Genomic DNA, 14,795 nt, shown 5'->3' on the forward strand with positions numbered 1-14,795 from the left:
GACATGCAACTAAGGACACATCAAGAAGAGGGTAGCCATTATACTATATCAGAGTCAGAGGGGGCAGAAGCAAGACCGTCTGGATGGCAAGCCATGGTAGGGTAAGAGAGAGCCTTCTGGTTTCTACAGTGGTTGCTTTGAGGGGCAAGAAGACACATGAACAGAAATAGTCTAAGACAGAGGGGTGCCTGGGTGGCCCAGTCAGTTGGGCTGATCTCAGCTCAGGTCTTGATCTCAGGATCACAAGTTCAGGCCCCACGCTGGGCTCCAGGCTGGGCATGGAGCCAACTTAAAAAAAAAATTTAAGGGGCGCCTGGGTGGCTCAGTTGGTTAGGCAACTGCCTCCGGCTCAGGTCATGATTCTGGAGTCCCGGGATCGAGTCCCACATCGGGCTCCCTGCTCAGCGGGGGGTCTGCTTCTCCCTCTGACCCTCTTCCCTCTCGTGCTCTGTCTCTCACTCTCTCTCTCAAATAAATAAATAAAATCTTTAAAAAAAAATAAATTAAATAAATTAAAAATAAATAAATAAACAGAAATAGTCTGGGAGAATTCATTCTTATCAAATATCATAAACAGAAAGATAACAGCAGCTGGTAATTTAACTGAAAAAGCAAGAGATAGAGAAGAAAGCCCAGTAAAGCAGTACAATTGTCAAGACAAGACATAAAAAGGGTACTCAACTAAAAATTGCTGAGGCAAGACAGCAAGCTCAGAACTCAAGAAATATCCTAAGTACAACTATAACACAATAAAGACACTTTCTTAAGCTCTGTCTCAATAATTTATATGATGGTTCTTAGCCATCCTAGGTTACAGAGCCGTCTTACTTTCACAAAAGCAAAGAACCCTCTCCCCAGCAATATACATGCACGCCCTGCTTTCCGGTAACAATTAATATATTACTATAACGATTAGTGTTACACATGTTTAGGACTTCCCGTAGAACATATTAAGAAAACTTTAAGGTAGAACTTGGGCAAAGTGAAATCACAAAGCACAGGGGCAGGAAACAATATCTTTTTCAAGACCATCATAGTAGCCAAATACAAACACTATGCCTGAGATTATAAAAACTGTTACAAAAGTATATACTGCAAAAAACAACTACAGAACTTATTAAAGGATAATGTGGGCATCAGAATCACCAAAGGACTTGTTAAAACACAGATTTCTGGGCCCCCCTCCCACATTTCTGATTCAGTAGGTCTGGGGTGGGTCCTGAAAATTTTCATTTCTACAAGTTGCTGCTTTGTCCAGGGAACATATTTTGATTGATTTTTAGAGAAATCTTTTAGAACTATACCAACTCCTTTTCATCCACTTCTCTCCCGTAAGGCCCAAAGATTTGGCCGCACTGACCCACTTTGTCCTCTGGATTTATCGCCTTTCCTTCCTCGTTCTAAGCTATATGCAAAGAAGAGTGTCCCAACCATTTTTCTACCTTGCTTCCAAAAGACAGAGACAGCCTCCATATTATTCTGAATTGCCCAAACTGCAGTTGAAAAAAAATGTTTAAAGAGAAGAGGTAAGTGAAACGACAAACAGATATTTGGTGCTTAAAAGATTTTGGTGCTTTGCAGAATATCAAAAAACTGTACACATATTCCGAGAGAGGACTTCCTTGTAAACAAGAGAAGGGTGTTTCTTCCATAGACTCCTATTTACAGGTGTTCAAAATCACTACTTCTCTTCTAAGATCTCTACATATCAATAAATACACTCCAAATAAAAATTAAAAATAAAATTTGTAGCTACAATGGTCATAGTGACAAATTTATAGAAAGAGTATTTTTGAAGGAAATAAAGTGTAGATTTTAACCATGTCTTCCCTTATCAAAATGATAACTAAATGTTCTTCTTCAGTCATTCCCTGCCTTTTTTTCTGCATCAGTATAAATGTGTGAGTTTTGCTTCACTCTTACAGTACCATTTCTTCCAGGAACCAGAGCTAATTTCAATCTTGAAAAGCAGAGTGCTCACCGTAAGTATATCAGGAACTGATGTGCTATACAGTTAAGAGCCTATATACAGTGAAAAACAAAAATTAAAGAAGAATAAATATTAACATTAGCAGTGTCTCTGGAACTTGCCTTTTTTTTTTTTTTTAACATTTTATTTATTTGACAGAGAGAAAGGGAGAGAGTGCACAGGCAGGGGGAGCAGGAGGCTCCCTGCTGAGTAGAGAGCCTGATGCAGGACTCAATCCCAGGACCCCAGGATCATGACCTGAGCTGAAGGCAGAAGCCTCACCAAATGAGCCACCCAGGCGCCCCTGGAACTTGCATTTTTAAAAAAAATTCTGTTACCTGTTCTTATAAAAATGGAATGAAGTCTATGTGACTTTTAACAGATCTTGCTTTGAAATTCCTTAGTGTAGTCATCTCCAATTTCAGTTGCCCAGACCCCACAGGGATATACAATCTAATCCACTCTTGAGGGAGAAAATATGAGAACCTCCATTTATATTTAATTTTATCTCAGTTTTCATTTATATTTGTGAACATTTTCAGAAAGCATAACAGTATAATAGAATGTCTGCATTAAATATGTCTAATGTAACAGTGTGTGTACATAGTACAGGTATATCTACTCTATCTGTACATACTTATACACAGCTATTTATTTGGAAATTGTACGAGGGAGGGCTTAACGATGGAGACTGATGATACACATTAACATAAGAAAGCAACACACATTAGAAATCAAGAACATGGATTCAGTCTGGACTCAAACCCCACCCATAGCACTCACGAGCTGGTGACCATGTGCAGACTGTTTCACCGCCCTAAGCCTGTTTCCCCATCCGCAAATAAGATGGTGAGTATACTCTTAGCCCATAGGGTTTCTATGAGAAGTCCATACCATAGTCCATGCAAAGTGCTTATTATAGTGTGAAACAAATGGTAAACACTCAATAAATGTTTTATATTATTTTAGTATATAAATCCATAAACTAAGTTCGATAATTCCTACAATAACAAAACTGAAAGAATCCATCATTTCCCAATTTTGGCCATTTAACCCTTTTTCCGATTAAATACCTATTAACAGTCTCTGCTACTCTGACTATATGCTTATTGCTATTATTTTCCAGAAAGAATTAAAGTCCGTTTTTACGATAACACGTTAACTATGAAACTATAAAACTTCCAGCATGCAGGAAAATGCCTCAATAATTATAACTTAACAGACAGCAAGGACTCTTTAGCACCTAATCTTCTTCACCTTACCTTTGCTCTGCTTGTCCTTTCAGGTGAATGCCAAGTGATCCTTTGGTCAAATAAGTTGTATTGGTCCACTTGTGCATATAATTACACATAATTACTAGCAGCAAAATACTACTTAATAGATAATTTTAATCATACATATCAATGCTTTAAAATTCTAGACATATTCTATTACTAAAATCAACATGAAAAGTCTTATGGTGGGTCCCCTCCACTACGAAGTCTTCTGAAGGAAGTTGCATAACTTTATTTTTATACTTTATAATTCCGTGGCTTGAGAATTTCCCATCAAATATCTGTAGTTAGCAGAGTATAGAAACAAACTGTGCTAATCAGCCTCTAAAATGGCTCGCAATGACCCCAACATCCTCACATCCATACCTTGTCTAACAGCCTGCCCTTGAGTATCAGCCTTCTAACAAAAACAGAATTTGGCCAAAGAGTAAAGGGATTCCAATTCCAAGATTAGCTTACAAAAAGACTTTAACTCCCATGTTGTTGCCCTTCTCTTGCTCTCTCTCTCTGAACTCCCTCCCACTCTCTCTAAGGGAAGCCCACTGTCACATGACAAGCTGCCCTATGGAGAGAGCCATGGGGCAGTTAACTGTTAACTCCAACCAAGAACCAGTGAAGACCTGTGGAGCCAAGAGGCACATGAGTAGGCTCCGAAGTAGATCCACCATGCATCAGGCCTTAAGAGGGCACAATACCAGCTGACATTTTAAGAGCAGCTTAATTAAAACCCACAGCCAGAAGACCCTGCTAAGCTACCCCTAGATTTTGGACCCAAAGAAACTGTGAGATGATAAACGTACATTGTTGTAAGCCACCAAATTTGGGGAGTGGGTAGGGGGAATTTGTTACATAGCAAAAGATACTACCTAAGTTAAAATCTTAACTTAAAACTTTCAGTAAAAATATACGTGCATTTATTCCTTTGGAAACAGTACTCCAACGTAATTCAAAACTTACTGATCCTATTTCAAAATGTATTTTCTAGTAGGTTTTTCTAATCCTACTTTTGCCTACTTTCATAGTGACTCTCCTTGTTTCAGACACATATATCTGTGCTGTTAACTAAGTTTTCTAAGAAGTATACAGAATATGATGACAGAGGTACTTTTCAGGAAGAATAGCTAAATGTAAGAAAAACTGACATACCAGGTACAACCAGTTTTTTTTATATAAATTGGTTTTAAAGTTAATTATAAAAATCAAACAACTGATAAGAACATAAATTCTAAAATTATTTATTCCAAATGACATCAGTAAAAGGTAAGCATGGATATAAAAAGGAAGAAAAATTAGGGGAAAAAAGGATTAAAAAAAATTTTTTTTAAAGAGGAAAAGTAAAACCAAAGTTCGTGCACACTGAAAACTATAATAAAGGTTTCAGCCACAAAGCAGGCAATAACAATGTGAATTCTCATTGCTTCCTACGCTGTGTTCAAGGCAACAAAACCATTTATTTCTTATTTAAAAAAAGTATTTCTTAATCAAATACCTACACTTTCCAAAATATCTTCAATATTGGCAGAAGAGATAAACTTGACTGTAATCAAAAACTCAATCTAAACAGGTCACAGAATGAGCGTACATTGACATCTAATCTTTTTGACCTTGGGCCAGAAGACAATGACCTGGAGAGCAAAAGCTTTTCATCCTGTTCCTAATCTATAACACTCATGTCCTCTATTTTCAATTTGAGAACAGCTCCAAAAAACTGCCAGATACTTACTCTCTTACTTGTCCAAGTATTGCATATAGTATATACTTTAACTGTTACCTTCCCAATGAGGCCTGCCGAGACCACCCTATTTAAAATTGCAGCTACCCATCATCTATCTGTCCTCACCCCCCTTTTTCCTGCTTATTTCGTTTTTTGTTTAGTCTGCCTTTTTCACAAGCATCCAACAAAATGTCCACTTAAGGGCTTGAAAATTATGCGAGATTCTGTTCTGTGAGAAAGCGTTTACTCATACGACCAAAAACAAAAAACAAAAGCAGAAGCACTAAAGAGAAAAAAATTAAGTTTTCAAGTAGCATTTTCAAATGCTAAATATTTTTCTAAATTTTAAAAAAGTTAACATTTTAAACCAAAATCACAAGAAATTAAGTATTTTAATTTTTTTGACTAAGGTTTCCTATTAAACTCATTAAGTTTCCTAATGATGACTGCTAGAAACCCATACTGATATTACCATTTACTTATTTAGGAAAGAGACACTTCAACAAGAAGTATAAATCAAGATGTAGCTATGCTGATCAGGAGGCACCGAAATAGTCCAAGAACCACGGAACTAACAACTCATTCCTTAAAGCCTACAACACACACCAGTCTCTAGATCAGTGCTTCCAATACAAGTTAATTTATCTACACATGTGATGTTAAGTTTTCAAAGAAGTTACATTAAAAAGTGAAAAGAAACACATGGTGTTAGTTTTATATTACATTTTATGTAATCCGATATGCCCATATTATCATTTCCAACAGGTAATCAATATTTTAAAGTTTAAGTGTTTTACATTATTTTTCTCATATTCAAAATTTGAAGCGCATTTTACACTTATAACACATCTCAATTTTAAGTGCCCAACAGCCAAGGGCAGCTAGTAGCTACCATACTGGACTGTGGTTCTGTAGGTGCTAACAAAATGTAGGGGCATACCTTATTTACTTTTGAATATTAATCTTAGAAGAAATACCAAGAGAAGAATAACATCTCCTGTTTCTAAACATTACAGCTCACCTGTCATACAGAGTTCTAAGGTCTTTTAACATAAGCTTTACATTTTAACATAAAGTTTTTAGTTCTAACCTTTATTACAAAGTGTTTGGGAATTCCACTGAAATTTAAAAGACTCAAGATGAATTCCACTGAATTATAAATTATTGAGCTATGCATGCTTACTTTGTTTGGCACAGTGATAAATGTTAACACTTCACACATTTGAGCATTTAATATCTGATGATGAGGTTAAAAAGATTAAAGTAACTTGTAATTCGAGGAAATATTATGCAATCAGACACATTTAAATAGGCTGTCAGATACCTGCATAAGCTTACTTAATCCCTGTCTATATATTATATGCAAGTTTAACAGATCTTTCCTTGGAGGGTATTTTTAATGACTGAAAAAGGTGAATTTTGGCTATTCTTTTCAGATTTAAATGTTTCTGTAATTGTGATATAATAAGAAATATATTTGGTCTTTGTCCTTGGTTCCTGGCACAGAGCTCTTAATTAAACTTCTTGGAATTTCCTGAGTGATATGAATGTATTTTGCCCCTTTTGATCACACCTGAATTCATGCTGAGAGAGGACTTAGAATGGGGCCTCTAGATCACCTTGGAATGGGACTGGTCAGCAGAAAGACCAGGCGATTAGAGGGATGGGATTTTCAGTCCTGACCACTGAGGAAACTGAACTCTCTAAAAACAGAGAAATCTGTTCCATGCCTTTCTCTTAGCTTCTGGAGTCACCAGCAATCCTTGTCATTCCTTGACTTATGGCTCCACAACTCCAGTCTCTTCCTCCATTGTCATAGGGTCTTTTCCCCAGTGTCTATGTTACCATGTGGTGCTCTCCTCTCTTATACAGATACCAGTCATATTGGACTAAGGGCCCACACTACTCCAGTATATCCTTGTCATAACTAATTATATCTGAAATTACCCTACTTCCAAATAAGGTCACATTCTGAGGTACTGGAAGTTAAGACTTCAAAATGTGTTTTTTTGTGGGGGACACATTTCAACCCATAACTTGGGGCCTTTACAAAAAAAAGTCCACCAACACCTGATTTGGAAGAATTAAAACTAAGGAGAAGTAGGTCCAGAAGGGCCACCGAACAGTGAGGGATTTCAAAGAGGAGAGCTAGGATTTTGTTTTAGACAAACTAACTTCAAAGCAAAAGAGCGAGCCCTCAAAAGATGTCAGGCAGAAAGCAATATATGTAGGTTAGGAATCGACATTGGCTTAGAGATGGAGGAATCAAGTGTAGCCTATAAAAGGATGAGCATTCGCAAGGTAAATGTGTTACAGAGCAAGTCAAGAATTAATCTTTAGAGAATGTTACTATTAGGTAACAATGTGATTAGAGAATGTCACTGTTATATAACACTAGATGATAACAAAATGTTATTTAGTATCATATAAACTAAAAAGGAAGCATTTCAATCATGACAAATATAAGAAAGAGATTGAAGAGGTCTGAAAAACAACCAGGGGACTTGGCTAGAGTAAGACTCCAACCAAATAAACAACTTCTATGGAGAAACTAAGAGGGACACCAGAGGGATGCCAGGAGGAAGATGATAATGCTTAAGAAATAAAACATGATTTATTTGTACAGTGGGTACAGTAGATCATTACATAGGTGACCCCCAATAAACCACATCTCCTGGCATTCATGCCCTTATATAATCCTCTCCCAAACAGACTGTGAGCTTAGCCAAATAACTTGCTTTAAGCCAATCTGATATTAACAGGCACCGGCAAGGCAAGCAACAGGCATGATAAGCACTTTCACACAGAAACTTGTTTTCTTGGAACACTGTCCCCTGGAAGCCAGCTGCCATGCTGTAAGGAAGCCTGAGCTAGATTCTGAATGATGAGAGCCCGTGTGGAGAGCGACTGCAAAAGCTAAGAGGTCATCATTTCAGCCCCAGCAGAGCTCCCCGCTGAATGCAACCACGGTGACCTCAGCCCATACTGAAGGGAACAGAAAACGTACCCAGCTGAGCCCAGTCAACCCAGAGGATCAGGAGAAATGATAAACTGTTGTCCTAAGCCACTAAGCTTTGTGGTGGTTTGTAAAGCAGCAACAGATAAATACTGACATAGTCAGAACAGGATGTATGTTTGAGAAATGCAAGAATATGAGACTGAGGATTCTTATAAAACTGGGAAGACTTGTATATGTGCATGAGGAAAAAAGAAAAAAGGAGTAACTACAAAGGGAAAATTAGAATGCAAAGAGAAAAAGTAAAGATACTGAAGATGAAGCTGAGTCACATGATGAATAATGGGAAAACTTAAGAGAATAATAGGGAAAGCTTTCCACCTACTTCATCGCTTTCATCTACTTCAATTCCACCATCTTTGTCATCATCCATTTGTTTATGTATTGTTTGAAGAGCTTCCAGACTGTATCTATCTTCTTCTGTGAAGCATGGTGGGCTCAGTGATAGGCAGGGATCTGAAAGAGAATAAAGGGCAATCATTAACTCACCATACCAAAACACAGGCTATATAGTTAAGAGAATATACTTTAAAAGAAAAACAACATATTAAATTTCAGACTAAGTCATACCAACAGGTTTTTAAAAGTCTAGTAGAGTCATCGAAAGTTATATGAACACAACTCACTAAAAATATATAATTCAATTTAATGGATATTAGGCAACTACCACCAGGAGTAACTCCAATACTGACTTCAGGTTGTCTATATTCTTCCACATCCTGAACCACTTTCTTCTTATCCAACCATTATATTTACTAATTATTCCCCCCAAAACATAGAAACCCTTCCTTAAAAAAAAAAAGAAAAAAAAAACTAAAAAAATCACAGAATACAAGGTGCTATTTCTGAAGAATCCAGTTTAATTAAAATGTGAATCCAAGAAAATATAGCACAGAATACAAGGGTATACAGAAGAGTCACATGATACTTAGAAACTTTTTTTCACTTTTCTATTTAAGAATCAGAGTCCACCCATATGAATACCTTTTAAAATAACATCACTTCCTAAATTTAACAAGGAAAAACTGGGGGAAAAAAAGACTGAATTTTTTAAAAATCTTATTCCTCATGTTTTCTTTAATATATATTTATTGGTTAAACCTCTTCCTATGGAAAATGGGAATCTAACAATCTAACAACTTAGAAACCATTTAAGGCTTTTCAAAGCTTAAAATCGATCAGTAAAAGTTACTCGTTGACTCGAACAGTAAACAGCCCATACACCAAAATGAAAACCTACTGCCAAAACTTCATTCACACCCAATCTGGCAAATTGGCAGACTGACAAAGTCCAAGGACTTACTTCTACTGTTTTGCCAGGTCACTAAAATACCCTTTTAAAATATCATCAGATCCATATATATTTCTAGAATTAGAAAGGGCCTAAAAGTTTAAAGTGGTTACTAGCGTAATAGAAGGGTTAGCCACAGTTTGGTCTTCTCAACTATAGTTAAAAATCTAGTTTATCCTTCCGGCCTTTTATAAATCAACTGTCTGATTTTGTACAAATAACTTGTCCTTGTGTCTTAATTACCACACCTGTAAAATAAAGTAGTCTAGATGTTTACTAAGATCTACTGCAGCTATAATGGCCTAAGAAATAATCTGATTCTGTGCTTAGGAAAAAAACTGCAAGAAGCCACTACTAGAAACCAATTAATAATGGGGGGGGGTAAAAGAATAATGCAAATCTGTATTACACGCATGTTCCAGTTGTAACTCATTTGGAGGAGTTAACATTTTTAATAGTTTTAATTCAAAATCCAATTTTAATTTCTTTAGTCTTGGAAGAGAAGCAAACAGAAAAGGAAACTTTAAAAAAGGGGAACCGAAATCCTAAGGTATGTGACGTGTGTGTGTGTGTGTGTGTGTGTGTTTTAAAACTCTGATCAAGGTTTGCTAAAATCTAAGAACTTGCAGGCACAATGGTCAATTATGATCCCTACTTCACAAAACAACCAGAACCCTGATATGCCTACAAGTTCAAACTCATTTGTACTTATTTTGAATGGATGTGAAGTGAAAGATAAGCAACCAGGTATCCTCCCATATGGAATAAACGGGATCTGAAAACAATGTGTTACTGCCTCCAGCAGACCTATATTTTTTACGTATTTTATTTTGCTAATAAATATATGAAGAGAAAGTGTTATTGCAACGAGTATACAAGGATTAGCTGCATCACTCACTGATTAAATAGGCTTTGTTGTCAACTCTGTCAAACTCTAAAAGAAGTGAGTGATGAGGACTCTAAAAACCTTATAAAGCTTTAAAAGAAAGTTAGGAGGAACATATGATCTGAAAAAAATTCATGTAAAAATAAAATTGGTATTTTTTTACTTAACTTATTTAATAAAACACTACCTTTCAAGGTCTGTTTTAGGGTGTAACTTCTCCAGGAAATGTTTCTGTATTATATCTGTACTATCTTCTAGGGATTAGTTCCTTCCCTGAACACTATTTCCATCCATTCAACAAATGTCTATTAAGTACCTACCATGTGTCAGGCACTGGAAATACCATAGTGAAAAAAGAAGGAAAAATTCCTCATGAGGGGCGCCTGGGTGGCTCAGTCGTTAAGCATCTGCCTTCGGCTCAGGTCATGATCCCAGGGTCCTGGGGTGGAGCCCCGCATCGGGCTCCCTGCTCCGCGGGAAGCCTGCCTCTCCCTCTCCCACTCCCCCTGCTTGTGTTCCCTCTCTCGCTGTGTCTCTCTCTGTCAAGTAAATAAATAAAATCTTAAAAAAAAAATTTCCTCATGAAACTTGCAGCATAGTGGGGACGGTGAGTGTAACAAGATAAAAAAGTAAATGGCAGAGCATGTTAGCAGTGGTAAGTATTAAGGAAAAGAATAAAGAACAGATATGAAATGCCAAGGAATTTGAAATTTGATTATATTTTATTCTCAAATCATTCAACCTAAGTCCTCATTTGATGTTGTACTTTATTAATCTCTAACTGCTTCATGGGTCATTTTGCCCACACAACTGAGCTTATGAACAAGGCAGAAACCATGTTCTATTTCTCACAATCATAATACCCAGGACTTAGCTAGGCAATTTTGTGTCTCTGATAAATTCTATTACTTCATATGCTAACTAAATCATAAACTTCTAGGCTTCTATACTGTGCAAACCAGTCACAGGCATGAGGAATTAAAGGCCTAATAAGTATCCTGTACTCAAAAGAAAGCTCACAGCCTAGTGAGAAGGGAAGCATGTGGACTACTACATTAGCTTAGGGACCACTGAAAACACTACTTGTAGGGTACAAGGAGAGCATGGAGGAAGGGCACCAATACAGACCGGGAAAGAAAAGTCAGATGTTTTCTAGAGGTAATCTTGAGAATTTTTAAATGACCTATAATTGATGACTATAGGGAAGGAGAGAAATGCATGCCTGGAAAAAGAAACATCGTATGTTCAGTGGCATGAAAAGAAAACGAACATTCAGAGAAATGCCACTAGTTAATATGTCTGGAATACAGAAAATATACGAAAAAAAAAGAGATCAGGTTAAGAGATTGGAAAGAAGAGGCCAGATCTCTAAGAGTCGTTTTCCAAATGAAGGAATTTAGACTTTTATCCTGAAAACCATGAGAAGCGCACAGGGGATTTTCAAGGAGACGCCAAACACAATCAGATTCATTACAGAAAGATCATTCTGGTGACAGTGGAAAATAGACGGAATGGAGGCAAGGCTGGGAGGCACAGCTGTCAGGAAGTGCTACTGTAATCCTAGCAGCCTGCAATACTCCATGCATCCAAGGAATGGAGGAGGGAAATGATGAACATTGCTCTAGGCTTTGGTGTTTTGCCAAGCTGGAGCAGCAGAAGGAAAGACAGGAGTTGAGGATATAGCAAGAGTGATCCATTTCCCCACATAAAATTTTATCTCCCTTTGGCGCAGTGACTTAAGGACTAGAAATCTAACTTAGAATAGTTGAGAATTCTGAACCCCATTACCTGTTCTAAAGTCTTTTTCATTTCTTTCTCAATTGTTTCCCTTCGAGGTTAATTCAGCACAAATGATCATTTTAACTCAAATTAGGTGACCTAAATTTCTTTTCAAATACACAAACTGTTACCAAAGATCTGTGCATATAATGAATCTGGTATAAGGGTTTCAAAGACAACTGCTAAAATGCCAAAATGGTTCTCCTTTGCCAACATCTCACTGACATCTACGTTAGCTATCCAAAATGCACCAGCGCGTATCATGTACTCCATAGCCAGAAACATGTTTCTTAGATATCGAAACAGAATTCATTTGTTCAATTAAACATGATATGGAGTGCCTGTAATGTGTCAGACCCTGTTCTTGGTGCTGGACATCCACATGACAATTTAGACAAATTTCCTCTGCTCGGTGCCCTCACTTTGTATTAAATGCAGTATGATGTGATAAATCTTTTTAGCATTATACCCTGAGCATTCCTTTCTTTTCTCTGAATCAAGAACAGCACTTTCTACTGAGGAAAAAGAAATCAGCTGAAACAGAATAAAACTTAAGTCAGCAACCAACACCACTGTTAAATTTCAACTTGTTCTCCTCTACTCAAAGCCAAACAAATGCTCAGTCTGATTCTGCAGAAATAAAGCTGAATGAATTAAAATGACTTCACCCAGGGAAGCCTGTGTGGCTCAGTCAGTTAAGTGTCCAACTCTTGATGTCGGCTCAGGTCATGATCTCAGGGTCATGAAATCAAGCCCCACAATGGGCTCTGTGCTCCACGTGGAGTCTGCTTGAGATTCTCTCTCCCTCTGCCCCTCCCCGCTCTCTAAAATAAATAAAATCTTTAAAAAAAATTTTTTAAATAATTTCACCTAATAAGAAACATCTATTACATTCTAGAAACCAATGCTATTTTCTGTACATAACTTAATCCCTACAACCCGGTGTCAGACACATATTTTCTCCATTTTTCAGATGAGGAATGGAGATTCATGTGTAACTTGCTCAAGATCACATCCCCAGAAATGGCAGAGCTAGGATTCAAATGAAGTCTTCAGGACTCCAATCCATGCTCCAATGTCAATATAATGAACATAAATGGGTCAGTGTCCCCAACATGAGAGGAGAATAAAGTACTGTTACCACAGATACTGCCAGGACCTGAGGAGCTGAGAACACCAAGAAGCATAAATGTATCCCACAGAAGGGGATCACTAGACAGTCCATGAATGATACTGAGAATCCAGAATATAAACCTACACTTCCTACATTACCTTTCTTTTTCATAACATCTTCACCTCAATTCACACTCCCCGTGAACAAACCTTGATAGTAAGTTTATTACCACAGTGACTGATATATTTGTTGAATGATTTAAATATACATAAATATTAGAAGCCAAATAAATGAACTTCTGAATACAAGTTATTTATCTAGCAAATATATAGATGCCAGACTCTAGGTTAGAAGCCAGGTATACAAAAAGTAAAACAAGTAAATAAAGTTAAATATGGCAAGTGCAATGACAGACATGTAATAAATATATAATGGTGGCAAAACCAAGGGAGTAGGCCTGTCTACATGAATAGCAAGAAAAAATTCATGAGCAAGTGTTCTCTAAGAAGAAAGGCATACGCAGGGACATAATCTCCTAATAGTTATTATACTAACAAAATAATGATGACAATAACTACTAATTATAGAGTGTCTATTATATCCAACTATATCTATATTATATATTATACATTTCGTTTTCCTAGAAAGTAGGCACAATTATTCTCATTTAATTAGATAACTAAAAGACTGGCAATATCACTGAGGGCCAGATTATGGAGGAATTATTCTAAAGTGAACAGAAAGGAGAAAAATCTTAATAAATATTAAATTACTCACTGAAAGTTCCTACTTATAGTTTCCTTGGCCTGCAAAGCTCTTTCTCCCAAATCCGTCCACGGCTGGGTAACTCCCTTCATTCAAACGCAAATGTTTCTCCTCAAAGGTCATCTTATTTCCCTATCTAAAATAGCTTCGCTTTGATTCCGTGTGCTGTATTGTTCTTCATAGCACTGTATCACAGTGCACTACATTATGTATTTACATATATGCTTACTGCCCAATTCCCCCACTGTAATGCAATCATGAGATTACAGGCTTTTGTTTTGATCAACGCGCTTTCCTGAGTGTCTAGAACAGTGTCTGGCTCACAGCAAGTGCTCAAAAAACGTTTATTGAATCACTAACCTAACTGGTTTTTCAATATAAATGTTTGAAAGAGAAAAACTTTTCAAGAAATTACATGGCTGATGAGAAAACTAAGATGTAGAAAATGAGAACAAAACTTCTTACCTCTTTATGACACTAATATTAAATCGACCTAATTAGTAGAAATCTATTAACATTACTTCTCCAATTAAAACCATTCAATGGCCCCCTAGAACCTAAAGTCTATTTATTCATTGTCAAATATTACTGTTTAAATATTTATTGAACAAAATATAGAACATATTATGCAAAAATAATCGAGGGAAACTTTAAAATAGGTCTTCCTTGAGGCTTTTACACTAACGATAAAGATGAAACTTCATGGGGGAAAAGACTAAGCCAGTTTTATTACTATATATTATTACTTATATATATATTATATGTATATCACTACCATACATAACAACACCTAATAAATACTGATGCCTGAATTTTACATGCAACCATTACATTTTTGGTGGCATTAGGAAAGAGAAATTGGATTTTAGTAAGTGGGGTTAGAAAAAAGAAAAAAGCAAGAACTCAAACAGGAACTAAGATGAGCTCTGGGACTGACAAAGAGTAGTTTGGCTAACGGACTGGTTCTCCATGAGGGTGCCACTCAGT

General features: G+C 36.7%; 1 protein-coding gene across 4 annotated transcripts in view; it reads right to left on the reverse strand.

Moving 5' to 3' along the window:
* Positions 1 to 14,795, reverse strand: part of STIM2 (stromal interaction molecule 2) — a 142,709-nt gene that overhangs the window by 70,403 nt on the left and 57,511 nt on the right. For 3 of the 4 annotated variants that reach the window (XM_088021225.1, XM_028088134.2, XM_028088143.2), the window contains exon 2: positions 8,299 to 8,429. In XM_088021225.1, coding sequence (XP_087877351.1) covers positions 8,299 to 8,346 — 48 coding nt within the window. In that variant the 5' untranslated portion in view covers positions 8,347 to 8,429. Of the gene's footprint in view, positions 1 to 8,298; positions 8,430 to 10,470; positions 10,492 to 14,795 lie in introns of those variants that run through there. The other variant, XM_088021226.1, reaches the window with a different exon arrangement.

Source organism: Eumetopias jubatus, unplaced genomic scaffold (assembly GCF_037043125.1).
Source record: "Eumetopias jubatus isolate StellerSeaLion01/CBP00866 unplaced genomic scaffold, mEumJub1_p1.0 scaffold_2, whole genome shotgun sequence".
Classification (NCBI taxonomy): domain Eukaryota; kingdom Metazoa; phylum Chordata; class Mammalia; order Carnivora; family Otariidae; genus Eumetopias; species Eumetopias jubatus.